This window comes from Epinephelus moara, chromosome 2 (genome assembly GCF_006386435.1).
Source record: "Epinephelus moara isolate mb chromosome 2, YSFRI_EMoa_1.0, whole genome shotgun sequence".
Lineage (NCBI taxonomy): Eukaryota > Metazoa > Chordata > Actinopteri > Perciformes > Serranidae > Epinephelus > Epinephelus moara.
This window is the reverse complement of record NC_065507.1, coordinates 32181225-32207640: the sequence shown is the minus strand read 5'-3', so window position 1 is coordinate 32207640 and position 26416 is coordinate 32181225. Positions and strand designations below refer to the sequence as shown.

The following is a 26416-nucleotide window of genomic DNA, read 5'->3' as shown; positions in this document are numbered from 1 at the left end:
ACAATATGACGTCAGCTCATGATGAATTCTTTACATGGTCGTCTGCTTCTGGCGCGCTCACATTAGGTAGCCTACACTGCTACATGAAGCTACATGCTAACATCAGGGAAACACATAAATATGGTTGTCAAAGTTTTTAATTTCTCCCCGATTTCAGATCACAGTCCTGCTGGAACATGGCCAGTTGTGTTAGAAACTTTACTGGGGAATTTTTGAACAGTTGAAAGTGCCCCTTTTCTCAGTAATAGTCATTCCCCAGCTGCAATGACAGTGCAGAGACGCCAAGATACAGAAGACCCAGACACGCTGACCAATCAGAGCAGACCGGGCCTTTTCCGGAGACGGGCGTATAAATGGAGCCCTCTCAGACAGAGAATGACTACAGGTGTTTCAGCTCAGACAATATGAGGAAAATAGTGTTTTCTGAACATTAAAGCATGTCAGCATGTTCTAGCAGAAACCCAAAACACAAGTATGAACCTAAAAGTGAGCATAATAGGTCCCCTTTAAAGACCTTTTTTGAAATCCTTGGATTCAAACGGATTCGGATCTGCACCCAAAAATAACAATTAGTCCTTAGCCTATGATCTAACCTTTAGCTACATCTGAAACATATCCTGCTGACAGATACTGTGACTTCAGCTCCACAGAATGCCTGCAACCACCACACAGCACAAACATGAGTAACAACCGTCTGTTAGTCTTACGCATGTATCAACGTGTTGGTTCCAGGTGGACAATCAGTCACCTGTGAACATGTAACACAGCATGTCCTGTGCTTTTATCTGCCTTCTCGTCACTGTTGGGTTCAAAGAGCCACATCCTCACAGAGCCACCTCAGATCTATAAATACCCTGCATTTATATTTCATTTATTTCACTAGAGGCAAATCAAGGCAATCTTTCCTTCTCCCTAATGGATCCCACACAATGAGACTGACTGGACATCAAAGTTGCATAGAAAGAGCTTTGAAATGAGCCCATTAATGTAATTATTCTCTTTCTGGTTCTGGATACATGTTTGCAACACATTGTGATGGTAAATTTGTACATTTCTGATCATCCAAAATAACTTTTCTTCATTAGCGCTCCGCAGATACCTTTAATATCCAGAAAAGTAAACTTGCCGTAATTTGCAATGCATTTTGTACACATGAGAGCCAGAGTCACATGACAGCTACAGTGAAAATAACAATACAGGGGACAATAATTCTTTTACAAGGCACTAATCCTGGAAGATTACAGCCTTCAGCTGGTACAGTAACAAAACTGTTGTGAATCCAATACCAGCCTTGACACACCTAGTCAAGAAAGACAACTTTGCAAATGGCAACTCTGTGTAATCTGACTACAGTAGGGCAATGTTTCTCTACCCATATCCCAACAAAAGATATGACCACAGATACAGATGCACTTTATCCTGCATTCTAACAAAAGTTTTCAGAGCAGCAGTTCTCCTGCAGGGCATCAGAGAAAATGGATACAAGGTAAACTGAAACACTATAATGAATACTATCGTTACATTTCCTCTTGAGGCATTTGGCAAACGCTCTAATCCGGGATGACTACAATAAGAGAATTGACAGCGGTTCAGTTTCTAGCTCTAGGACACTTCAACAGGACACAAGGTTGATGTTACATGTTGGAGAAGTTGTAGTAGAATCGTTTCAAGTTAATGGTTCAACTCCCAACTTTGAAACTAAAGTTAATCCTTAACAGCTGAATTGACATTTCTATTAACCCATTTCAATCATAAGTATACACAAAGACACTTGATGAATATAATTTCCAAGCAACACAAAGGCAAAGAAACCACCAAGAGCTTCAAAGTACATTTCAATCTGACGTTCAGCGCTCACATGAAAAGTGTTTCCTATCGAGGGAAATTACAAACATCAAAACCGGGCCAAAGAGGTGTCAAGAGCGGTGCTGTAATCTGATTTTGGGTTGGGCCTTTAAGTCAAGTCAAGCCTCTTCTCTATGGAAAACAGCCCTGTCAGGACCTGCGTGGTGGGCCCCCTCTTTGTGTCACTGTCATTTAGCATCTGCACTGGCCTGTCAAATAGAATGCCACCCTCGCACTGGCTGCTAGCCCCCGTATGAGACAGGATGCTGAACAAAGGCCCCAGGATGATAGATGATGTTATACAACGGCCACTGTTTTTGTCAGTGAACGGGGGGCCGCTCGCCGACATCCATTGATGGATATGATTCTGAAAATGCATCAGCGTGTGAGATGAAGCCATCAGAGGAAGCAGCAAGGCAGGCAAAGGGAACGAAAACAGAAACCTGGCGATATCAGCAAACATCTCAGGGACCTGGGTTAAAGTAATTATCTGTGACATTTTACATGTTTTTTATTGTTTGTTTTGCTGCTCTCTGTCATTAACTCGTGAAGAAACTGAAGCAATCCATTCAAGGTTGTGAAAGATTTTACATTTGCCGTGCTAAATGCCGCGTCACTCCTGGGGAAGCGGGCAGGAAGTGATGTGGTTTAAGTTTGTAAAAGCAGAAAACAATAGTTTGTTGAGAATAAACAGGAGAGCTGGGGGGGAGGGGGGGTTAGCATGAGCAGCACTGTGACTGAGCAGACAAAGAAAAGGCCAATGCCTAAACAGATCAGCTAAATCAACAGAAAATCCAAGGAAGCAGATGCCACAGAGCTGGACACGCTGTTTGCTTGCAGAGGGAACTCCAGCAAATGCAGAGCAAAATCCTGACGGTTTTGTCGAGATCAAGATGCAGAGAAAAAAAGGAACACCTTCAGCAGTGAGAATACCTCTGCAGGCCCAGCTGTTTTGATGAGAAAATATTCACTAACACCTCCTCATCAGCACTGCCCCTGCACCCCCTCCCCTCCCCAAACACCGACAAATGTATTTCCGGGTGCTGAACATTAAACTCCTGTGTCTTCTTGGTGAGCTTCAGCACCCAGAGGGTTCATGTGTGAGTCATGGCCACTGGCCGGCCTGATCCGCCATGACAGACCAGGCCTTGGGCAGACAGAACAAATGCCATCACGCCACACTCAGCTCACAGCGCTGCAGCACAAAACACAGCCATTAGCTATCTAAGTAGGCAGCTGTGTCTTAGGAGAGGCATTCAAAAGAGGGAATTGGCATTTTACCACACAAATGCATCACTGGGAACTGAGAGAAATGATAAGCATGTAACAGACTTAGCAAGAATTCAACCGCAGCAACACCAGCTTGGAAAATTCCACATTATGTTTTGAGACAATACAAGGCCAAGAGACAACCTTGATGTTCTTTAGGTATCAACCTCATTCTCAAATGATTTCAGTATGCCAACAATAGCCGTTCACAGGTTCTTCTTTTAAAGAAATGTCTTTTCCCTGCAGGTTACAAATGCAAACAAAGTTAATATGCTGCCAAGAGCCAACATAATAGAAATCTCACTAGCATACTGATATACAACTCTGGCCTTACTCAAATACAATCTGTCACAAGCAATACAATCTGAGTTACAATATGAATGCCACAAATCAGTGAAGGAGAAGGAATAACTATTTTCTATGTAGGCAGCCCTGGTGTATTGTGTGACAATGTATGGGAGATGGAATAAAAACATGCTGGAACACTGTGTGAAATCAAATGTCATAAAGTCGTAACGGAAAACATAATAGCTGAAACCAACCGCAAATTTTGCCACCAAGCACTAATGTAGATATGTGAAACAAATTGAAGGTGTTTCGTGTTTCTTTGGTTACAGTGGTATTTTGTTGTTGTCAGCTCACACGATTCGACCCTCAGAGACTAGAATTCAGGGCTGTTTGATGAGCCTCAGTGAAAACCAGAGAAAAAAATATTCCAAGTGTTTCCTGACCACTGTACTTTTTCACTTTCCAGCAATTAAATTCTACATTTTTCCAAATATACAACACCACTGAGAGGTTTTAGCATCCTTGCTTAATTCACTTCCTGCCCATTCTTGCATGTAAACTTGACATATAGGCTGTAACAAAATCCATAGGCTCAGGATCCTGAATAGATCCTGCTTTTTTTTACGAGCTCACAAACACATCCTGCACTCGATGTGAAAGGCAGAGGTCAAAGAGCAGCAACAAAAGGAAGCCAAGTGTACTTTGAGTGTGACACACCTGGCAATGGCGCGACAGACCTCTAGATGAGTGTGATTAACCCCCTGGCCTGCTAGCTTTGTTTTCTTTTGGCTGCATCTGCTCCAGTGAAGCAACGCAGGCTGCAGGAGTTAATGTACCGGTGAAAGAAAGCCGGCCAGCTGCAATCTTTGAAGGTCCAGGAGGGGGGATATGGGACTTCCGTGAGGCCAAGACACCAGGAAGAGGATGGCGGAAGATGGATCTGTCTGTCTTGGATCACCTTTGCCTGCGCTGTTTCAAGAAGACAGCGAGACATTTGTGCCAACACGTCAACCGTGGGGGCTGCAGCTTGTAAATAAGACATTAACCTCTGTGTTTACGAAAGGAGCAATGTGTTTTTTTCATTGCAAAGTGCTTTTCCATAGCAGTGCGGCACTACTGTAGCACACAGCTCCCTATGAGGGATGGGCGGGGGTGGTGAGGCAAAGAGTAATAAAGCGTGTCAGTTCCTTTCTAGGGATAAAAATATTAAATCTTTCCGTTTTCAGAGAAGGGGTCCATTTTCATTTCTCACTGCCGCCTTTGCCTCTCTCGCCGACTTGAGAGGGTAAAAAAATGTTTCTGTCTAGGATATTTGTGCCAAGGAAATCAATCTATTAGCTATAAGCGCTGAAATAAGTCGCTTTCTCATTATGTGGAGGGGAGCTGCACAGTGATGCTGCAGAGTGCACTTACTCGTGCACACAATGAGGTCAGCACGTGACCCCCCTCCAGTGCTGGGTACAAACACATCCCTTCTGCAGAGCTCTGGGCGAAGCGTTAAGGACCATCTGACTGAATCCTTAACATGATGCCGCCCTGACACATCGCGTTGGAAACACAGACCGCTGTGTGTGCATGTGTGCTGCTAAAAATACTTACACACATGCAAGCAAGCTCCGGGGGGATTGGATAGTATAGTAGTACCTCAGCGCTGTGTGAGTGTGCGTGTGTGTGAGGCGACTTTGCATGAAAGAGAAGCCTACACACTCCATTGTGATGCATGAGTTGCAGTCCTGCTGCCGGAGCTCATTCAGTCTCTCCAACATATTCATTTCCTCCAATACTTAAAACATATAATAGAAGGAGGAGGAGCAAACAGCTTTGTACTAATAAGTCAGAGAGTAAGTCTCACTGCAGAAAGGTTACACATTTCTTAATGGATCCTTTTTATTCATCTTGGTGGGATTTTCCCCTCTCAACCTTTGATTTATAGCACATCAACTTGCTCTTGAGTTTCGAAGCCTTGTTGATTCATAGGAGGCTGACAGCTCCTGACAGTCTCTTATAAATATTAATCATAAATCTAAGGTTCAAGTCATGGTGGTGAATAATCTGAAATACATAACCAGTCAAGAATATTAATTAACTAAATTTAATTAATCCTCTGAATAAACTAGTACAGGAAGTTGTCTCCACCGCCCATGGCTACATCACCTGAGTGAGAGAATGGGCACGATGATGTTTCAGTCCCAACTTGTGTGAAAGTAACTGCATCACAATATGTACATTAATTCAGCGCAGCTTTTAGTTTTTAATTAAACCTTTGTTTAGCCAGGGAAATCAGCTCAGAACAAAATTTGATTTACAATAATGACTTGGTAATTTCAGCAAATACCGCCGAAATATGCTCAGGCATCAAAAAACCTGTGGGAGCAAGTTCTACTCTCCCGCAAAGATCGTGAAATAATCGACAATTATGTGGATTGAAGTAAACTTGCATTATCACGAAACAGTAATGCCTGTAATCCTCTCGTTATTCATGAAGTCTAATTTCTCATCCACCGCATGAAAATCACTACTGTCTACATCCAGACGAGCTAAACAAATGAGTCTACACATGCAGCACAAAGGGCTCATTCATGCCTGGGAGATCTTCCTACCCATCCTTGAAATGCCTTTAATTCAAAATATAACACAGCCTTTAATGGTAGTTTTCATTGGTTCCCCTCTTAAATTTCTCCAGGCCTTTCAAATTAAAAAAAAAAAAAAGATTTGTCAGATGAGAACTCTGTTCAAGGTGTGTGGGAAGGCAAACCTCAAAGGCACATGGATAAGCCTTTCATTCCTGGCTTTTGTTTATCTCGCAGGGAATTTTAAAAGGATATCATTCATTATTCAAACTGTATTTGCAGAATACAGACTCTTAGCTGTGCTTAGTTTTGGAGGCGCTCTTTGTGTAAATGTTAAATAAACCAGACCTTTGCTCCAGGGATTACCTTTCAAATGCATGACTGTCATTCCCATACTCAATAGACAGATCCTCCACAAAAGGCCCAAACTATTACACAGAGCATTTTGTTCGGCGCTCTTCGATTTGAGTGCAAAAAACTGCTAATCCACCCATCACTTGGACATTTTTTTCCTAACATAATACCACAAGCCTTCAGTTATCTAACAGCTCACTTTCTTTCAAACATAATACCACTGTGGCCATCTTCACAGCCGGCTGTACTTAACCAGTTCCTCCTGCTGTGATTGTTATGATTATCTTGATCTTGTGGTGATTGTGACTGGAGATGCTAATTGTGCTGCAGATTGTTGTGAAATGTATCAAGACATTTTCTGTGTTTATCCTTGGCATAAGAGCAGCAACCGACAGTGAGTCAAAGGCCAGTGTTTTGTTGATTTGGCGTTGATGTACTGCAGAGGAATTACAAAATCGACAGCTTCTATGCAGGCAAACACCGCTGCTGCAAACCACTGGGATGTTCATAAGACCGGTGCAAATATTGCTGATTTTTGGTGGAATTTTTTTGTGTCAAGTTTTTCTTTGTGTTTCAAGATCAATGCCATAAACTCCTGGAGGGATTTGTAAGTCTGCAATCCATCCATTTATTTATACATTTAGAGAAAGGGTAACTATGGAAAATGGTCTTATTTTCACACTGCATGAGCATATCGTCACTATAAGTGAGTGGAAACACATTAACAAATGTACCGGGGCTCAGTACCATGACGTGTGTGTGTGTGTTTGGGTTTACCATAATGACCTGGAAGGTGCAAACAAGCACAGCGAGTCAATTATCTCATACAATCAAATAAAGCGCATCACTAGTGTGTATGCCTCGACAAACACCAATGTCTTAATCTATTTGGTAAGTAGATGTATTCTCAGATGGCGCGGAGTTTCTGCTTGATGGATTCTCCGAGCTCAAAGCGTGAAAAGCAGTTGTGGATGTCAAGATTCCCCTGACACTCATTCACCGATGATCAATTTCCCATCCTCCATCCTCTGGCCTGCCCTCACACATCAGCATCAATCCAACACAAGTAAATACAGTGAGTGGCTTAATGCATTTTCCTCTCCAGGGATTCTGCAGACCAAAATGGCATCGGGAGGGTAAATAAATAAATATTCCGTTGAGTGGTGGAGTGGATTGCATACTGTTGAATAGTGAACAACCTTTCTTCCTCCTGCTGTCCATAAAAAAGGAATAAAATTCTTTTTAGTATAGGCTTCTGAGCATAAGCAGCCACAGACACGGTTGCAGAGGACAGTTCGGAGTCGGATGGTACTAAAAGTAGCGGTAAAGCTCAGTTCAAGTAAGGAGAGAGGAGGCAGGCGGCCCTTGTTAAACAAATCAAAAAGGCACCACTGCGCAGTCAGCATGTGCACTTGAGGAGGGGTAATTAGAGTCCTCCTTTAGCGTGGCCCCCATTCAAACTGCAATCAGGAGTTTGGCACAACAAGGACTATGAAAATCGCTCCAGCTAACTAGGTCTGTCCACAGTGTACGGCCGTGACATAATCCTTTGGAAAGACAGTTTATTTCTCATCACTGCAGCAGTTCATGTCAAGCTATAAATGTAGTGCCCCTTTGGCAAAGGCAGGACGGACAAACAAAACAACATTCAATGCAGCTTAAGGGGTAAATGTGGGTAAAACTGGCTGGATGAAACTTTACTTGGTCACTCTTTCATAGCATAACATCATACGATTTGATTAATCTCTCTGAGCACATAATCTAGGGTGCTGCCCACAGAGCGCAGCAGTTCTCACCCCACCTCTGCACAGCAGCAGCTGGATAAGCTGTGATAGGACGAAGGGCATGGTAGCAAATACAACACATCCAGTGCTCGACATCGTGACCTTGACTGGAGAGCAGGCTGACTGACGGTCTCTCTATCTTTTCCAGACTTCTGAAAAGGGCCTGGTCCAATTACAGGCACTGGGTACATTGTCTTGTTAACTTCAGCTCGACTGTACATTTGGGCAGCTCAGAGATCAAGCGCTCACTGGAGTTTAAATTGACAGAGCTACCTTTTCCGCTGTCACAGCCTCCTGTGTTACTCTGTCACTGGCAGGTGATGGAGGAGCAAAATAAGCTGTCTGAGGCATCTATGCAGATAGTGACGACATCAAAGTCGGCGCATTCTGACAGCCTTCGTAGGAGGTCTGACTCTTGTTAAGCAATCTGGTAGGAACACACTGTTACTCAGACACCACAATGTAGTAGAATTTCATGGAAGAGGTGCATACTTGCCTTCTCGGTAAAGTATGTCTGCTGTGACATGCTGACTACACACACAACACACATTACTGATCGCATAAACACCTACTAAAGCTATTGTATCCTACAGCAACAGCATGACTGTAGCCTAATGGTTGTAATAGCGCTGGAACAATGAGTCAATTAATGCAGGTTGGTTATAAAAAATTAATTGACAACATTTATGTTAATTTATTAATCAGTAAGTGATGAACCGATTTACTGGTCAAACATTGATATCAAATAAGATAATATTCAGCGATAGCAGTGGCCGATGTTTTTGCGTTGCGCCAAATCAATTTTGCGCAGGCAAAAAAGCAGGGCTCAAGATTAACGGCGTCCAATCAACCGAGGACAATAGAAAACATATTTGGGACAAACAGAGATCTTCCCTGGGGACGCCTTGAGGACGAAAGGGTGCAGTTAACTCCCTATCAATGCGTCAGATGACGCACCCTATTGTTTCCCTGATAATGCTACATTGGGAATAACAATATGTGTTGAATTGGCATGAGGAGAGCTAGTTAACATTAGCTGTTGGCTGCCTGTGGCCGGAGGTAGCCGCTAACAGACGTTACGCTGAGTTACATTATGATGCGTTCAAGCTCTATTCAGTAAAAATGACTTTTAGGCGAAGGTAAATTATAACGTTATAATATATTCAAATGTACTTTTGTAAAATTTAGTTTTTGCTGAGAAACTTGAATAAACCCAGCTGTTTGAAGGAGAAATTCATTGAGGTTTTCACAGCAACATAAAATCGAAGTTAAAGGGAATTATGATATCGTATATAAGTGAGTTTTTAAAAACACGTTTTCAGGTGAAAGAAGGTCAAATTAAAGGCAGTTTCAAAGATCTGTGGGACTGAATTTCTGTTCCTTCAAATAGAGCACAATGAAGGGCTGAATGACTTTAAAACTGTTGGGGTTTTTTTATAATGACGATTTCTTTGTTACCATTGCACAAAGGGGGAAATAAATAAGAACAACAACAACAAAAACATCAATATCGGCTATCAGCCAAATTGTTACTTTAAACATTGGTATGGGCCCAGAATTTCACAATTGGTGCACCCCTAATTTAAGTTATTCATCAAGCAAAACTACCAAAAAACATTCCAGCTTCTCATTATTTTCTTCCATTTAATGGATCAAACAGTTTGAAAAATAATTAAAACATTCCTGTGCTAAAAATAGGGTAAATAATTGTTAAATCCAGCTCCAGAATGAAATAAGCCCCATTATCTTAACTAAATTAAACATGTTGGGTTCTGCATCTGTGCAAAATAATTCTGTGGCTTTGCTCTGAACTGGAAAGTGGAAATGGTTGCAGACAAGACAGCAGCTGCATTTGATCCAAACTCCCCCAGATTACTAATGAGGTATTGACCTATAAATGGCACTTCAGAAATGACAGCTACCAATATTGACCTTTAAAAGAGGAGTAAATATAAAGAGTGTCTCCCAAAGCTCAGCACTGTGCATGTGCCAGAGGTCAATACCAAGACTCCATTAGAGCCATTTAAGTAAAACATTCTCCTGGAATAAAAAGCCTGGCTATTTGGCCGAATGATCCCGTGGAACCAGCATGGAATACCTGAATGTTTAAACAACACGCGGGGCAGGCTTGACGCAAGTGCAGCTGACAGACTGAGGAGCAAGAGGCAGCCTAGCCGCGCCGACCACGGCTCTGAAATATGCCTGAGTGTTAATTGGAAACACAGCACAACTGCTTCCTCACTGAGGCGTGTCATTGGAAAGGAAATAAGCAGGAGCAGCAAAATATACAAAGACACTCATGAGGATAAAGGAACACAACTCAATATGATCGGAGCAGGCAGATGAGACGCCGCTAAATACACATCTGACTGGGGCAACGCAGTAATCTTAACACAGATGAATAGCCCTTTGTTAAAAAAAATGCCCTCATAGCAAAAGTGAAATGTGTAATTTGTAATATTCAGAAACTTTTCCCCCTCTGGATTCAATAAATACAACTGCATGTGAAAAAGTTTCAGATAAACTTTTTGTTTTTTTTCCGGTTTGGGACATTGTAGCTTGCTATTGGTGTCGGATCAAATCCATGTAATTCAAAATGTCATTATTTTCATGTTTCAGGCTAAATTGGGGGATTAAAATGTTCCATTCCCCTCAGATTTAGGAGAGCCTCTCAGGCCCCATTGAATCCATCGGACCAAACATCCTGAAAAGCTGATTTTGCCCAGCAACATATCATTTTAAAAAAAAGCACTGAGAGGATGTGATAGAATCAGTTTCAGATGTATCATACAGGTGTACTATTGCACTGTCAGTATTTGATAACACAGATCTGGTGCCCCTATGACTGTCCAACACCCTACCCCCATTCCCTGACCTCTATTTTCCCTGTTGGTCAGTCCACAGCAAATCCGAAAAGCCTCCCAGCATCTCCATGGCGACGGGCCTCAGTCGAGCAGATGGCCTCAGTGTGCCGCGCGGCAATTAAAGAGGGAGCGCCGAGCGGGGAAAAGAAAGTGGGTCAGGATCAGGGGGGAGCAGGGCCAGCAACGTGAAGCTGCCTCTGCCGCAGGCCTGCGCACAGACGTATGCATTTGCGCATTCTACGGAGCCCATGCACACACAGAGACACACACACATGTTCATGCCTCGGTGAACCCCTTCCCGGGTCTTCCCAGGAAAAACAAACACTCACCCCACGCCAGTCAGGAAACGTCAGTGGTGCAAAAGAGGGGTTAGGGCAACGGGGGGGGCCTGAATCTCACACACCGAATCCCTCCAACGGCGAGAAGTCAGAAAAACTTCCACCAGAATTACACTGGCAAATCCCACAACCCAATCAATAGGATTAACCCTATAAATCCCACATGCCATACAGAATCAGCCCCCTGTTATTTGGATTACTTCCACTGGAGTGCCACTCACTCTGGCAGGAATTGCTTCTTATTTTTTCAGCCTCACCAAAATTTCACAAACAGCAGGGATGAAACACACCCATGGCAATGTGGGGCAAATCCAATCAGTTTCAACCCGTGACTACTTTCATAGCATATTGAGCACTCTATTGAAACATAGGACTTCAATTTAATCTTGACTTGAACCCACTTGTTCTGAAAGATCTGATTGAGCTTCTGAATCACTCATTACTCAAATTAAGAGAGGCTTTAATTAAACTAATTCAGCGGACAATATGATCTTTAGTACATCATGGAGCTTTTAATTTAATTTACTGTTTTATGTGTCATTATATTCTTACAATTATGCAACAGGCATTTGTTTGAAGATAGCTGTAATGGAGAATATGAGTTGGTGTGTGTGTGTCGGGGGGGGGGTTCACTGGCTTCCCGCATAGGAAAAGAAAAAAGGCCTAATGAGCTGGAAAAAATTGAATGAACTTTTATTTGCTCAAGTCTTTTCTTCTAGCGAGCAGCCCCAATGAGCCTAAATACAACTACAGCCAAGAACACTATTTAAAGGCAAACGAGAATCACCCTTGGAACATAGTCTCATTCAGGAACAGCATGACCCTGTGCACACTCTCATCCCCCACAGGGTCTACATGTAAATCTCCATTTCCCCTTTTCCTCTTTACATGTAGGCAGTTATTTTCCCTTGCAAATTTTCTTCCACGACTTATAAAAGAAGGTACAATCCTTAGACCCATTCTGCAGAACAATTTGAAACTTGGCATCGTGAGAGGTATGAGTCTGCAGGGCCAGAGGAGGGGAGGTATTTTAACGGTTTTGCTGCGGTATTAAACAGCCTCTATATCAAATTTCTAGTTCCAACATTTGTTCCTCTTTAGCGTCTATTTTCAGTTTTATAATGCTGACAAAGGAGGTACAAGCCCGGGAACAATCACAAGCCCCTGTATCCATCTCAAATAAATATTTTCTATGCTTGTGCACAATGTAAACAGAACATATGGTTAAAGTGGCAGAGGAACTCGGATGCATCAATAAAGGCAGGAAACTGCACTGTTCACTCTCACTCTGTGAGACTATGGGCTACGTGGGTGCAGGGTCAGTGAGTGGGTGTTCTTGTGGCCACTTATATCTGCATAACTTACCATCATATAAATGTTACAACTCATATGTTTGGCACGTGGGTGGGAGACGGGGGGGGGGGGGGGGGGGGCCTTGACCCCCAAACCGTCTGTTTCTCTGTCCTGAAGTGACATTTGGCATCTTCACGGCTCAGCTGACAATTGCTGTAAACTACAAAATGGCCCTGCGTGAGTCCTTTACTGGTATCAAAGCCCTTTTCCAGATTCCTGACTGGTTAATTCCACTTGCAAACCTGTAGCCAAGCAAGACGTGTGCTGCCAGAGTGGAAGCTCCCATGTGGAAACCCCTGGCAAAGTTATTTAGCTGGAGGAGGCAAGAAGAAGTGAGGAGGAGGAGAGAGGTGGGTGGGGGGTACAGCAGGCATTTTATATGCAACTATTCTCCATTAGAAAGGATTACCTTCAGGGCAAATAGTAAAAAGTAACCCAGACAAAAAGTCAATGCCGACTAGTAGTCAAATCCAGGGCATCTATGACCTGGAACATTCTATAACCGCAAGCAATGAATTTTTAGTTTTTTCCTTGCCTAAACTTAACCATGGTTTAACCTTACTTCAGTTGCCTTGGTGGTTTTCTCCTAACCTAAACTAGGGTTGACCCATGCTTCCAAGCATCGATCACTGCCATGGTAATCAATGTCCAAATCAAAATGCTCCGTTTTTCTTAATGATTACCCCCAAAATCCCATCAATCTGGAAAAAAAAGATGTAAACAAGTCATCAGCCTAGTTTTGTGACTACAACACTTTGACCACCTGCAACAGGCTAACAGACACATTTTCAAGATGTCAAGAAAGTCTGTAATAGCTTCAAAATGTACAAAGATGACCCCCAAAGAGTTGAGTGCCAGATATGCCAAAGGAAACTGGCACATCACAAGTCTACAACAAGCTTGGCAATTCATCTAAAAAACTGCACACAACAGCTTAGCTGTCTTGCAAAATAATGTTTTCTCTAGCTATTATGGCTGACGTTACAGCAACCTGCATGCTAACAAAGTGGCTAATTGGGTTAGGGTTACCTAAACTCTATACTTTAGTTGCCATGAGCTGCTGTAACACAAATATCAAATGAAAGATATTATCACTGAACATTTTGCAGATCTGTAAATGTGATCCCTCTGTCTGATACTAAAAATAACAAGTTGGGTAAATGCAAAGTAGCTGCCAATAGATATAATCTATAGAAGATAAGAGACGGGCATCACAGAAATACTGGCGTCACGATATACTGTATGTTGGCAGACAAAAAGAAACTGATGTAAGCCATAAAGTTTAGTGGGATCCATTTTTATTTATATTTCACCCTAATGTTTGGCAAATTAAGTTTATTTTGCATAAAATTTTAATGGCTTACTGTTCAAAATGCGCTATTATTTTATATCTGCTGTCATATTTCGCACTAGCACTTCTTCTGCATCTGTAAAATGTCCTGTCTTAGACATATCATTACTGCAATTCAAAATTAATTTGATGCACCCTTGCCAAAATCTTAAGCTTATGTCATATTCATGTAAACAAGCAGCAAATGTCAGCTGATATATCCCTAAAGAACTGTGTCCCATATGTTCAAATATAAACATGGACCTCGTCAGAAGAGACAAAGGGTGGAAGAGGACAGACAGGTGCATCAGCAGGACCTCATGGGGGAAACCTGCTTTCCAGCCTGTCAGTCCCTGAAATAATACGTTAGGGATAGTGCAGCAGCCCTGTGCTCACTCCCTGTGATGGAGACCTCAAATGTGAAGGGGATGAGCAAGGAAGTCCCTTTGGTTCATGTTCACAGAATTGTCTCCTAATAGATGTAAGAACTGAAAAGATCTTAATGCATGTTCCCCTTGTTTTTTTCCTTTTACCGGCATATGACGTACTGAATTTGTGACACAGTGTGCTGCCTACAGAGCAGAAAATATAGGTAAAGCACAACAAAGCCATACTCTACAGCTTTGCTTTTCTGCATACAAGTCAATAGTTTAAGTAGTTGCAGTGCTGACGCAGACTCCGTCTGGTACAGCTCGAGATAAAGGGATAAACACAACCCCTTTCCCTGCTTTGGGGTGGGACTAGTGATTCCATTACTCACTCGCCCACCTCTTTTTCACACACATTTAAATATAAAATCTACTGACAGCCACAGCCAATGCCATGCCAATTTTAAAAAAAAACAGACAGGGTATACAGGAAGGAGGCCATTTGGCACACCTGACTTTCTAAAAACAATGCAAAACTGAAGTCAAATTCAGCCAGGCTTGAAACTGGGGAATCAATAGCAGACTACATTAGTTGCTTTGGAATAGACCCTACTAACAAAACGGAAGGATCGATGCCAAACTGCAGGCCATCTCTGTGTTTATCTTTATCTCATTCACAGCAAAGTTGAAACATGTGCGCTAACAAACAGGCAATATGAAGAATTTCTACCACTCGTGTAGGCTGACCTCAATCTCAGTATAATGGCCAGCACTGTTAAACTATATGGTGTCCATTTTGCTGTAGGCGAAGTGAAAAATGATAGCTAATATATTCTGAGAAATGATGGCATATAAGCAATTGAAATCCTTTTGAACTGAGCAATTATCTCTCAAGTCGATCACAGCAGGGAAAGGTGCAAACATGAATGAAAGGTGCACACGGAGAGAAATATGACAGACACAGAGCTGACCTGTTATCAGTCATATTCTGCTAGTCTGTCTGCACAGGACGAGGGCACTAAGGAGCTTTGCACCAAGCTGCAGCACACGGGAAGCTTAGCTATATGTCAGGGAGAATAAATAAACCTGTGTTTGTGTTTTCTAAGCAGCCCCCCCCACCCCTTCTCTTTTAACACCAACACCACCGCTGCTGCTGCTGCTGCCCCCCCTTCACCCACTCCCATTTACAACCACGCTGTTGCTTTGAAGCACAGTCAGCTCCCGGAGAGATATCAGTGCGGAATATTAAATGAGCGAACACCATCACTCATTAAAAAGGGAAACATTTCATGAAACAAACCCCCTTTTGTATCAAGTGCTAACCAAGCCGACTCTCAGCAAGCACCGTCCTCAAAGGCAGAGCGAGGAGACAGGGGGAAAGGGGAGAAGAGGGATAGAGGGGAAGGGGGGGTGCACCCAAGTTTGTAGAAAGTGAAAGAGAAAAATGTAAAGTTCTGGCAGGAGATCAGCTCTGAGCCTCGCAAAACCCCGGGTGCTCTGTAACAATGACGGAAATTTCGATACCACTTTGATTCTGAACATTTCCGCAACTAAGGATTGAAACCGCTGCTAAATTTTCAGAAATGCTCGATATCTTCATTCGGATGTGCTCGGCAAGCTAATGTTCCATTTCAGATTCACCCCTGGAGGGTATTTATCAGTGGATGGTATGTGCAGTGGGTGAGCTGGAAGGCTTGTAATGGGATTGACAGATATGGTTTTTGAAGGTGGTACAGATGTTTGCAGTCAGAAGTTGGAGGCAGTTTGTGTAAATATTCAGTGTCTTATAAAGTTGACCTGCTTGAGGTCACAAATTCAGAAAAGTGTCGGAATTTTCAGCAGAATTTGCTTTCAAAGGATAGAAAAGCCTCTTATTCAGCAGGCGGGTGTCAAAGGCATAAGAAATCTCCAATAAAATCGAGAATAAAATGGCCCTTTCAAATATTTAGGGCAGGATGGAAGAAACTTAGACAAGGAAAGGCATTGTTGGCTATGAAAAATGTATTATACTTAAATTATAAAACAATTAAAGGTCCAGTGTGAAGGATTTATATTGGCAGAAATGGAACATGATAAGAATTGTGTTTTCATTTCCTTAGAATGAGCCAGTAATATCTACATAGAGAGCAGGTTCTCGTCCATGGAGTCCGCCATGTTGCACCTCCATGTTTCTACAGAAGCCCAGAATGGACAAACCAAACACTATCTCTAGATAAGGATAAATGCATTTCAGTGTCTGCCACTGTCGTTAGCAGCCCCTCTGCGGCATCTGCAAAACACTGATTCTTTAAATTCAAAATTGCTTTATTCAGTGTTTTAACTGGTTTAAAAACAACCAGGTGTTTCTTTTGGAGAGGAAGAGACCTCTGCAGATAATTTATCGTGCAGTTAAACCCTCCTAAATGACGCTGAAGGAAATCTAACTGGGAGAAGTTTCAGCTGGTTGCAATCTGCAATCCTCATTGCTAGATGCCCCTAAATGCCCCTAAATCTTACATACTGAACCTGGAAATATTAGATCTCAGCAGTGGAATTGTCTAAAATAGTGGCAAAGAACAACATCAGACTGACACTGTTGTCAGGGAGAAACTTCGATTAAATCCCTAATTTAAGGCCTTTATTGGCGCAATACATCAGCAAACTGATACATCGGTCTGACCCAGGACAGGAAGAGGCAGAGCTGCAGGCCAGCTCCTGTCAACAGACTGCACAAGTCAGCACAAAATTCAACTGAGTCAAACAACAAAAAAAACATGGCAACAGCAACAACTAGTCCATCAAGTTTTAAAATGAATCCCAGTCCACCTCAACTAGTTCAGAGAAGAGCCATGAGTACAATACACAGCCAATGGAACAAAACCTCAGAGCTAATCAAGCCAAACAGGTGACAGAAAATACACAGTTTATTTATTTATTTATTTAATTATTTGTTTTTGAGACACTGCTTGATGGTTTTTCTGTAACACTGGTGTCAGGTCAAAATTCAGCTATTGACAGACTTTGTCTTTTTACATTACAGCTTCCATTTTCCCCTTCATCCTCAAACTCAGCAGGTTGTTCACTGACTGGTTATCAGGACTCCTGTGCTCCTTAATGGAGGCACATCAGCCCAGCTGCCTGTTGTAAATTGACTTGTTCAGGCAGTCACGGGGGGGTGGGGGCTGCCCTGATCAGATCTGCTTTATTTTAAAGGCATACAGCCTTTGTGGGAAGACCAGGAATTATCCACTCTCTCAATCCCAGATCAGCCTGTGACTAAATGCCCCAGTTGTAAAGCCAGACACAATGAGCAAAGCATGGTATTCCCTTATGATTTCTTGTTTTTTAAGCGGTGAAGCAGAAAATACAAGACGACTGCACAAAAAAAATAAAAATGATGCATTTAAAAGGCAGCGCTTCCTTTGCACAGCAGCTCGGAAAAACACAGAAATGGATGCAGTTCCTGTGAAGAAATAAATATGATTTGCCTTTACTGAAATGACTGATTACAGGTAGTAACTATAGTAACTGAGCTCTAAGGGAGAAATACTGCAAAGAAACTTTCCAAGCTATTGGCGAGCCAAGACGCAGGCACATAAAAACAGTGCAGACTGTCAGAATCCCTCCAACATGTGAGATTATTTGCTTTTTCTTCAGAGAAGATTTACATCAACTCAGGAACCATAATAAGCCTATCCTCTGATGCTGGAACAGCTATCTGACAAACTGCAAGGAAAATATGGAACAAGTGTAGTCAGTCAATGCCATTCTCATTCTCAAGAGCAGAGCAGGAATTTAACCATTTAATCCCTTGACAAGGATCGGCTAAATAGAAAGAAAACGACTCGACAGATTAATGCCAAATCAGAAAAGCTCAGGGCGAGATTTGATCCCCTTTATTGATTTCCTTTTTCCTTACTTTGCTGATTCTGCGATTTGAGCTGAAACAGAGACGAATTTCAAGGATTTAAAGCAGAAAATTGCAGCTGCAGCTTCCTGATAAACGTCTTTTCCGTCCTGATCCAACATGGTGACTGTCTGGTGTGAAGAAAGCAAAGGGACACCTAACAGACACTATACACCAAAATAACAACCAAATCAAAACACTGCATATGATACCGAACTGCATGTTCTGACAAAACAAGCTGTCTGGTAACCTTAGACAGCCGGTGTCTGGGACAAACATTACTTGTGATATTTGACTATCCTTCCATATCCCCTAAAATAGCTTCATCCAGTGATCCAAAGTGTTTCATCATCACAGAGACATGCAGCTGTAAGCTCCTCACTCGAGGCCTTGACACATTCATTAATTCCTTATCAAGACTAAAACCATGCATGTAAACTACCGACTCCAAACCATCAAAAAGGTTAACTTCATTTAAAGCCCCTCTAACACATGCACTGCAAACCTGAAATTATCTAGACATTACCCAAAGGAGCTGTATGTGAGAATGCAAATGTCTCAATCAGTTGGATCGGACAGTAAACGGACTTATATATTACTGTCTGGCGAATTCACAATGAACGAGTGGGCGCATTGATGATGTTTCTATCATGCAGCTCACACAAAGCTGGAAGACAACAAACATCCGAGGATAAAGAAGTAGAGTAATTTACACAAAGATGGCAATAAAAATGTCTAGCTGGGGCGATGATGAGATTCGCAAACTTCCGTCCGCAAGGGCTAAAGCTGGAATCGTCAGACAAATTCGAGGAACGGCAAGACATTCGGTTGTTTATGAGCAAATTACGAATCGGGTATGTGACTGCTGTGTAATCTGCATTATGTCCTGCGTCCTGCATGCTCTACCAAGGTACCACCCCTCACTTAAGATAAACAAAGTACTTCCTAAAGGTGAGAGTGCTTCTGACACAGACAATCTCCTGCATGTGTGAAAGGGAAACTCTGAACTCCGAACAATGTCCAGACCCGATTCTCTGGACATTTTCTAGAGTTCATATGAGAAAACAGCTAAACAGTCATTCTGAAGCTGCAACAATTAGGTCTAGTTTATTAATCGATTAGTCAATTGACCGAAAAGTCATTGGTGACTTTTTTGATAACCAAATAACTGTGGTAGTAAGTTGAGTAAGAAAGCAAAAAAAAATTGCTGGTTTCATGCTTTTTTTTGCAGATATGTGTAAACTTTACATTTCAACAACACTGTGGCTAATGTGTGGTCAAGTTTAGCCATAAGGTTATGATTAGGAAAAGATCAAGCTTTGGCTTAAACATCCAGTTATGGTGGCATCAATGAAAATGTAGCCAATGTCTCGCTAAAAAGCACTGGTTTTGTTGTTCTCCGGTCTAGAACAGTGGTCTACGGATGGAAACCATCTCGCCCAGGTGCCACGCCGTCCACCATCCCCTCCACCTCCTGATGTAAAAGTCAGCTCATACACGGACAATCAGAACTACATCGCTTTAGAATCGTTGATATGATCTGTATGAAACATACAAATGTAACTTGTCTGTGGTTTGCAGAAACATACAATGCCAACATTTTCCTCTGGTGACAGGGCTGATAAACTGAATAGTTTTGGATTTTAGGACTATAGGCTGGATATAATACACTGTTTGTAGATGTCACCTTTGGCTCTGGAAAAATTAAACAGGGCATATCTTACTGTTTTCTGACATTTTATCGACAAAACGATTATCTGAGAGAATAATGGGCAGATTAATCAATAATGAAAATAACTGTTAGTTGCAGAGCTAATTCATTCAGCCTTTAATAGTATTTGTGCAGTCGTCTGCACGCAGAGAACACTCCATTTTGGCATAACCTTTCCATTATTTAGGTTCAGCGCTTATTGTCATGTTTTATTAATCTATTCTGTGATACTGCAGCCTTTATGTAGAGACCAAGGGGCTGGTAATGTGCATCGTGAACTAACAAAAGAAAACTGAGAATGTGCTTTTTACATTAACTGCTGTGGTGTGGGAACAAAACTTAGTTAATTCAAATACTTTACCAAAGAAAAGAGAAATCACTGAAATTAATGAAGGGCAACAACATTTCCAGAATCAAAGCAGACACATAAAAAAAGGAGAAACTACATTTTACAGAGACATTTCACGCAGTCATTGGAGAAGGATTTGCTAAAGAGCTGACAGCACAAGTACAATGAGCTAAATGCTCTAAGAGATGAAGTTTGAGTGGCCAAGTACCTCCATTAGTTTCTATGGCAAAAACGAAGCTTAATCTCCTGTCAGCTCCCCTCAAGCTAGTCTCCCAGGACTCGCTGCTCTCTCTCCCATCCATCACCTCAGCAGGGACCAAAGGGAGACTCCCCAAAGGAATGAGGATCAGAGCAATTTGCATTCACACTCGAACCATCAAGGCCCAACAATCCCATAGTGACGCTCTCCATTACACTATATCACAACTGTCATCCAAATGAAATGTAAAATGCCACGGAATAGCAATTACAGATTTTCTTCAAAAAGAGGGAAAGTCAAAATGCTAATTGCAATGTTCCAGCAGTATTTGTTCCGTGACCCATCTGAGGAAACATTTTCCTGCCTGTTTCAGCGCTCAACATCAAACATCTATTTCAACACATTTCATGAACATGCCTGCAATTGTGCTCAGACCCCCCGACTGTTCAGTCAATCAATCCAACTGAAGTACGTGACATTTCATACACAAAGGTAGACTTCAGTTTGCAGAATGCCTCTGGAAAATAAATACACACTCCAGCAGCACAGCATGTGACCAGTTGTCATGAGTCAAAATGAACTGTTGTGCATCAGACTTCGGTGACAAGCTTGTGCATAGAAATCAGGCCATAGGCTTCGCAATTAACCCTAAAGAGTCAAACAATAAAGCTGTCTATCAAAAGCAAACAGGAAACATCACCCGTGGTTCGCATCCTTCAGGAAATGTCACGTGAGACTCACATAGCAAATAAACACAATTAAAGGGCAGTGACACGCAAAATAATGCAGCTGTGTTGTATAGCAGAGAAACTTACCAGCAAACATTCAAATGAAACTACTCTGACTGACTGCCATGAAATGACTGACAGAACCGAACAACAGGGGTCTCCAGCAGAGTGATTTTCGCCCGCATGCTGCCAAGTCATTACAAAGATTATAATTCACAACTGCACAATTTCCCTTCCTGAATAATTGTACATTCAAAGTTGATGCTCGTCCACCATTCAGCATTCATTTCCCCAATGTTTAATCCAACTAAGATGTGGAATTAGAGCTGGAAAATCTCTTTATCCCACCACTGAGAGTGATATCTATATGGACTCGAACAGCACCAGGACCCGAGGATGGAGCCAAGCCATAAACAACCACCTGGTTGCTAACTCAATCCACACTCAATTAAATATCAGACTGGAGAGACTGAGTGTTAATATAAGAAAGCAGGAACAGAGCTGCCGTTTTTATTCACAAATGCATTATTCTCAATGTTCCTTTTATTTGATAATCTATTTGGCGAGTGGCTCGGAATATTTTCTGTTTATGAATTTGGCACTCTTGTGTTTTCTACAAATGGTTATTACCATGACAAGCACAAATGGCTTTCCCTGATGGATAACTGCAACAGGGTTTGCTGCTACTTGCATTTGTTAGGGCCATTCTCTGACTTGTTTGTGCTTCTGTAATGAGGAGAGAGTCTGGAACATGTTGTATATCAATTAGGCCATCAAAGACAGTGGGCATTTATGGCGACACCCTTTAACCTCAGGGTGAAAGACCAGATTCTTGTTTTTGCATGTCAAAAGAAACGGGTCCAAACAGATGCTGAAATAAAACATTTTCCAAGCCCTTCCCTTCACAGTGATGTCTGAAAGCACGAATTGTGCAGTCACTTTGGTTAAATAAACTACACTAATAAAAAAAAAAAAAGAAGACAGAAGAGCCAAGTTATTCATACGGTGTCTAATTAGGCTTAGAAAACACCTCCTGCTTTACTCAAATAAGACGTTTCCAGGACGCTTTAAGAGCAATTTTTGAGACATTTCTCCACTCCCTTGATTGAACAGCTTCAAAAGATTTCCACCGTGAATCCCAAGGGAACCAGTTAATCCTGATCTTCTCCACAAGCAAAGGGATCATCTCAATGTAAATCAGACAGGGCTTTTGATCAAAGTATTCAATCAGTCTTAAACACATGACGCCACAAGGAGCCTCGCTGCGAACAAGGTCAACATCTTGGTTGTTCTCGAGCTCAAAGGGAGGTGGGAGAAAAACAACTCAGATGTGACATAAAATATGCGCCTGTACAGACACATTAGACGAGAAAAAGACCACCAAAACATAAGATTAGAGTGTACAAGCTGCAGTCTGTCGGAGAAAATGAGGATCCCAGTCCCATTCAAAACATCATCGGACATTCCTTGACCACACTTGACCTTCGTCCATTCCTTTCTTAAAATAGGGGCGCCAGACAGAATTTACTTGTCCGTGATGTAAACAAACCAGTAAACTTTCAGCTAAGCCTTAACCCCCCCTCTGGATAATGGATCACACACAAACACAGGCGTAGCCTATACATGACGTTTTGCCTCTGGCTCGTTTTGTTTCCCAATTAGACGGTTGTCAATATAACCAGAATAATGATGCTCCATCCGATAGCAGTCAAATACACTTATTAAGCATGTGTTTAAATGATTAGACCCACTCGAGGAAGCTTTAATGCCAGGATGATCAATGTCAAATTATCACTCCATTTATCAACCACCAGTGCTCCAATCCTCCACCCAAAACACACACACACACACACACACACCACCTCTCTTCCTCTATGATCTATTATGTATTCAGGACAGTCTCTCAAAGTATGACAGGGGTTGAAGACAAATGTCACCACGTCCTGAGTCACTCTTCCTCAAGAAACATCATGAGTGAATATGAAAAGCAGCAAAGGCCTGTGGATTTGATGAACAGTTTAAAATGAAGGATTCAGACATCATGAGTCCTTCAAGTAATTCTACAATATTTACCTAGCAGACAGGAGCTGAGCAGAACAGGCCACAGGTTTCAATTATCATTCAGGAGCACTGTGTGGCTCCGAGTTGCCATTACAATGAGATATTGGAAAACTTGGGAGTCTGCTGGCCCTGCACGGTTCGCACATATCGCCATCTGCCTGCTGCTCGGGTAACTTCATTATTTTTGCAGCCAAATAAGTATTCTGCAGCCGTTTTCCGTGGGTTTGACTCTAGGACTGAAAACACTTTCCAATTTTCTCTCACTCATTTGCACATCTTGTTCCAAAACACAAACCGCGCCATCAAATCGATCCACCCATTCATGCATTAATCAAGTCTTGCAAAAACATCAAGCAGCACACACATACACACACACAGAGTGGGGAGCAGGGATGTGATGATAAAATAAAGCACATATGTCTCAGATGATTCCCTGCAGCTTACCTTGGACGTGCAGCGCTAACAGGAGTATCCATATCCCCACACACATCGCCATGGCACCTCAACTATCCGGATCTCGTCTGATAACCTGAGAGTGGATGAACGGGGATCACTCGAAACGACAAAGACCAAGCATGCAACTTCTGCAAATCCCACTTCGGATCCGAACTAGTCTACCTCCCTCACTGAGCAGTAGGAGACTTTCGTAAAACTAGAGGATCGGTGTTGCGCTTCTCCGTACCAAAGCATCAATGGCACGTCTGCGGCGTTTCTTTCCTCTGGCGGAGAGTTTGCACTAAGTCGAGCCTGGCCGGGGTCCCCAAAATGAGATCCAAGCGGCTGCAGATGTGCCGTGTGGATGATGGAGTCTGTTGGGAAACAGCAGGCAAATATAGAGAACAAGGACAGTTATCAAAGCAGCTCTTCTAGTTTAACCATGGAGCCTTTGTTTCTCCATCCACCGCAGCGGCTGCACAACTCTCTCCCTCCTTCCAGGATTGTGGATCAGAGGTAAAGTGGGCGGGAGGTCCTCGATCGATGCTGCGCTGGGAAGTTTCCAACACTTGGAGAGTTCCGCCGGGGAAATGTTGTCTTCCGCCCGCAAAAATTGACACAGCACCTAACAGATATTCTGCTGGCACCGTCCCGGCGTTAGTTCCTTAAGTTCCCGGTTGTCCCTGTCTGCAGCCACGGCCAGCCGGAGATCAGCACACCAGGCAGGTGAAGTTGTTGCAACTCTGGAAATGGTGGGATGTCCCCCCTCTTTTCCTCGTTTTTCTTTCCTGTGGATGAAACAGTGTTTCTTTATCCCACTATGCGCACCGCCCCGCTGATCTGCCACCACAGTGTGTTGCTGACTATCGCTGACGCTTTGGGGGAGATCGGGATCGGTGACGTTGTGCAAGGGAGGAGCCTGGATTGTCCTGCAAAAAGCAAAGGCATCGCCTGGGAAAAAAAAAAAAACAGAAAGCTACAGCAGCCTAGTAACCCCCTAGGAAGTGACTCTCAAACTTTTCGAGCACGTACAGGGTGTTTAAAATGAGTAGTTTGGAGCAGATGGTGATCACATTGTGCGCAAAGGAAAAACAATTTTCGAAGGATTGAGATAGATCCGCCGAAGAGGCAGGGTGGGGATGTGGGGGACGAGGACAATGACAGCGTGTACAGTCATGCTGAAGTGAAATAATGCATTGTGAAACACCAGTCATATGCTGAAACCCCACAGGCCCCCACTGAGACACCGAAACCTTTGAGACTGGAGGGAAGTGAGAGGCAAAACCAAAACTGGCACTTAGAGAAATTGCTATATTTAAAAAACACTACCTCACTTATGTTGAGGAAGCTGCCTGAGCCTCACTTTGACAGCCGCTGACAGGTCCACAGGCGAGAAGCAATCAGTGACTAAATAATTCTAGATTTTGATCTTTTCATGTCAATTTTCTCAAAATGTTTCCCAAATAAAAGCTCATAATTGAATTAAATGATAATTGAATTAAACTAATCTCACTGATGTCCAGTGACCACAAGAGCACGTCGCATTTTACATTGATATAGCCTACCCCCAAGAAACAGACATTTACCAGTTATTATATTTCAAATTAGGTAAATGCAAGACACCACTAGAGATCCTCTCAATGGCCCCTGAAGCACCCCAGACCTCATGTTAACCACAAATCTAATAACAAACATATCAGGGTGGGGCAGTGAACGCTAAAATATGATCCAAACAGTCATCCCAACATATTCTCATAGTGAGGTAACTTTTTGTAAATCAAAAATAAGGGGAGCAACACTGGATGATGATCTTAGAGGGGAAAACAAAGTCACTGAAAGATGGTCGTTACATCTTCAACAATACATGAGTGTATATGCGTGGGAGAGAGGGATCTATATCACCTCATGAACCAGCTGTGAAAGCTAACTAACCATACCCTGCCCCCCTTTTTCCTTCCTTCCTTCCTTCCTCGTCACTCCTGAGCCAGTTCATCCTTTTCCCCAGAAGCGACCAAACAGGATCAGGCCTGTGAAGGCACTGCCTGGAAATGAATGGGAGGATGGATGTGATAACACTTCCCTCTTGTGGACAGTAGTTCTGCAGATAATTACAACAGGCCATGCTTAATATCACTGAGTCGATTGTGTTGTTTGGAGTTTGCAGGCTTGTGCGTGTTCAAAGTCCAGTCTTTGGTCATGATTCACTATCAGCGCTGCAGAATTATCTGCTGAACAGCAAGAGAAATTACCTGGCATGACAAAACAGCACCGGGCCAATTGGTTATTAGGGTCAGTGTAGTGTTTGGGGCACGGCGACATAAATCATGCTGTTTAAAGTGGGAAACTACGCGCGGCATACGCTATCCTTTCTAAGTGAAGGATGTGCAGTTAATAAACATGCCTACAGTCCTGTTAAACGCAATGAAACCAGACTAGTGCATTGGTAGCGACTGGGAGCATACAGATAAACTCTGTAAGACCTGACATTTTGTTTTGTCAAATAAAAGCTGTGAAGAAAAATGAAGCGGCTGCTGCTTGAAATTCTTCATGCTTAACCCAAAGTAGCGGTTTAAGCTAAATGATGTTTAGCTTAAACTCTGATGTACTCTGTCATTTGCAGCTGAACTGAATTACTATAGATTGACAAGGCACACATAGAAAGAGAAAACTCACGGGTATCACGC

The 26416-nt window shown here is 42.5% G+C and overlaps 1 protein-coding gene across 8 annotated transcripts in view; it reads right to left on the bottom strand.

Moving 5' to 3' along the window:
* The window catches only part of nectin1b (nectin cell adhesion molecule 1b), a 181293-nt gene extending 156646 nt beyond the window's left edge, over nucleotides 1-24647 (bottom strand). For 3 of the 8 annotated variants that reach the window (XM_050064886.1, XM_050064905.1, XM_050064894.1), the window contains exon 1: nucleotides 23742-24638. In XM_050064886.1, coding sequence (XP_049920843.1) covers nucleotides 23742-23793 — 52 coding nt within the window. In that variant the 5' untranslated portion in view covers nucleotides 23794-24638. Of the gene's footprint in view, nucleotides 1-23741 lie in introns of all 8 variants that reach the window. The other 5 variants (XM_050064878.1, XM_050064869.1, XM_050064922.1 and 2 more) reach the window with 5 other exon arrangements.
* Nucleotides 24648-26416: the final 1769 nt, after the last annotated feature.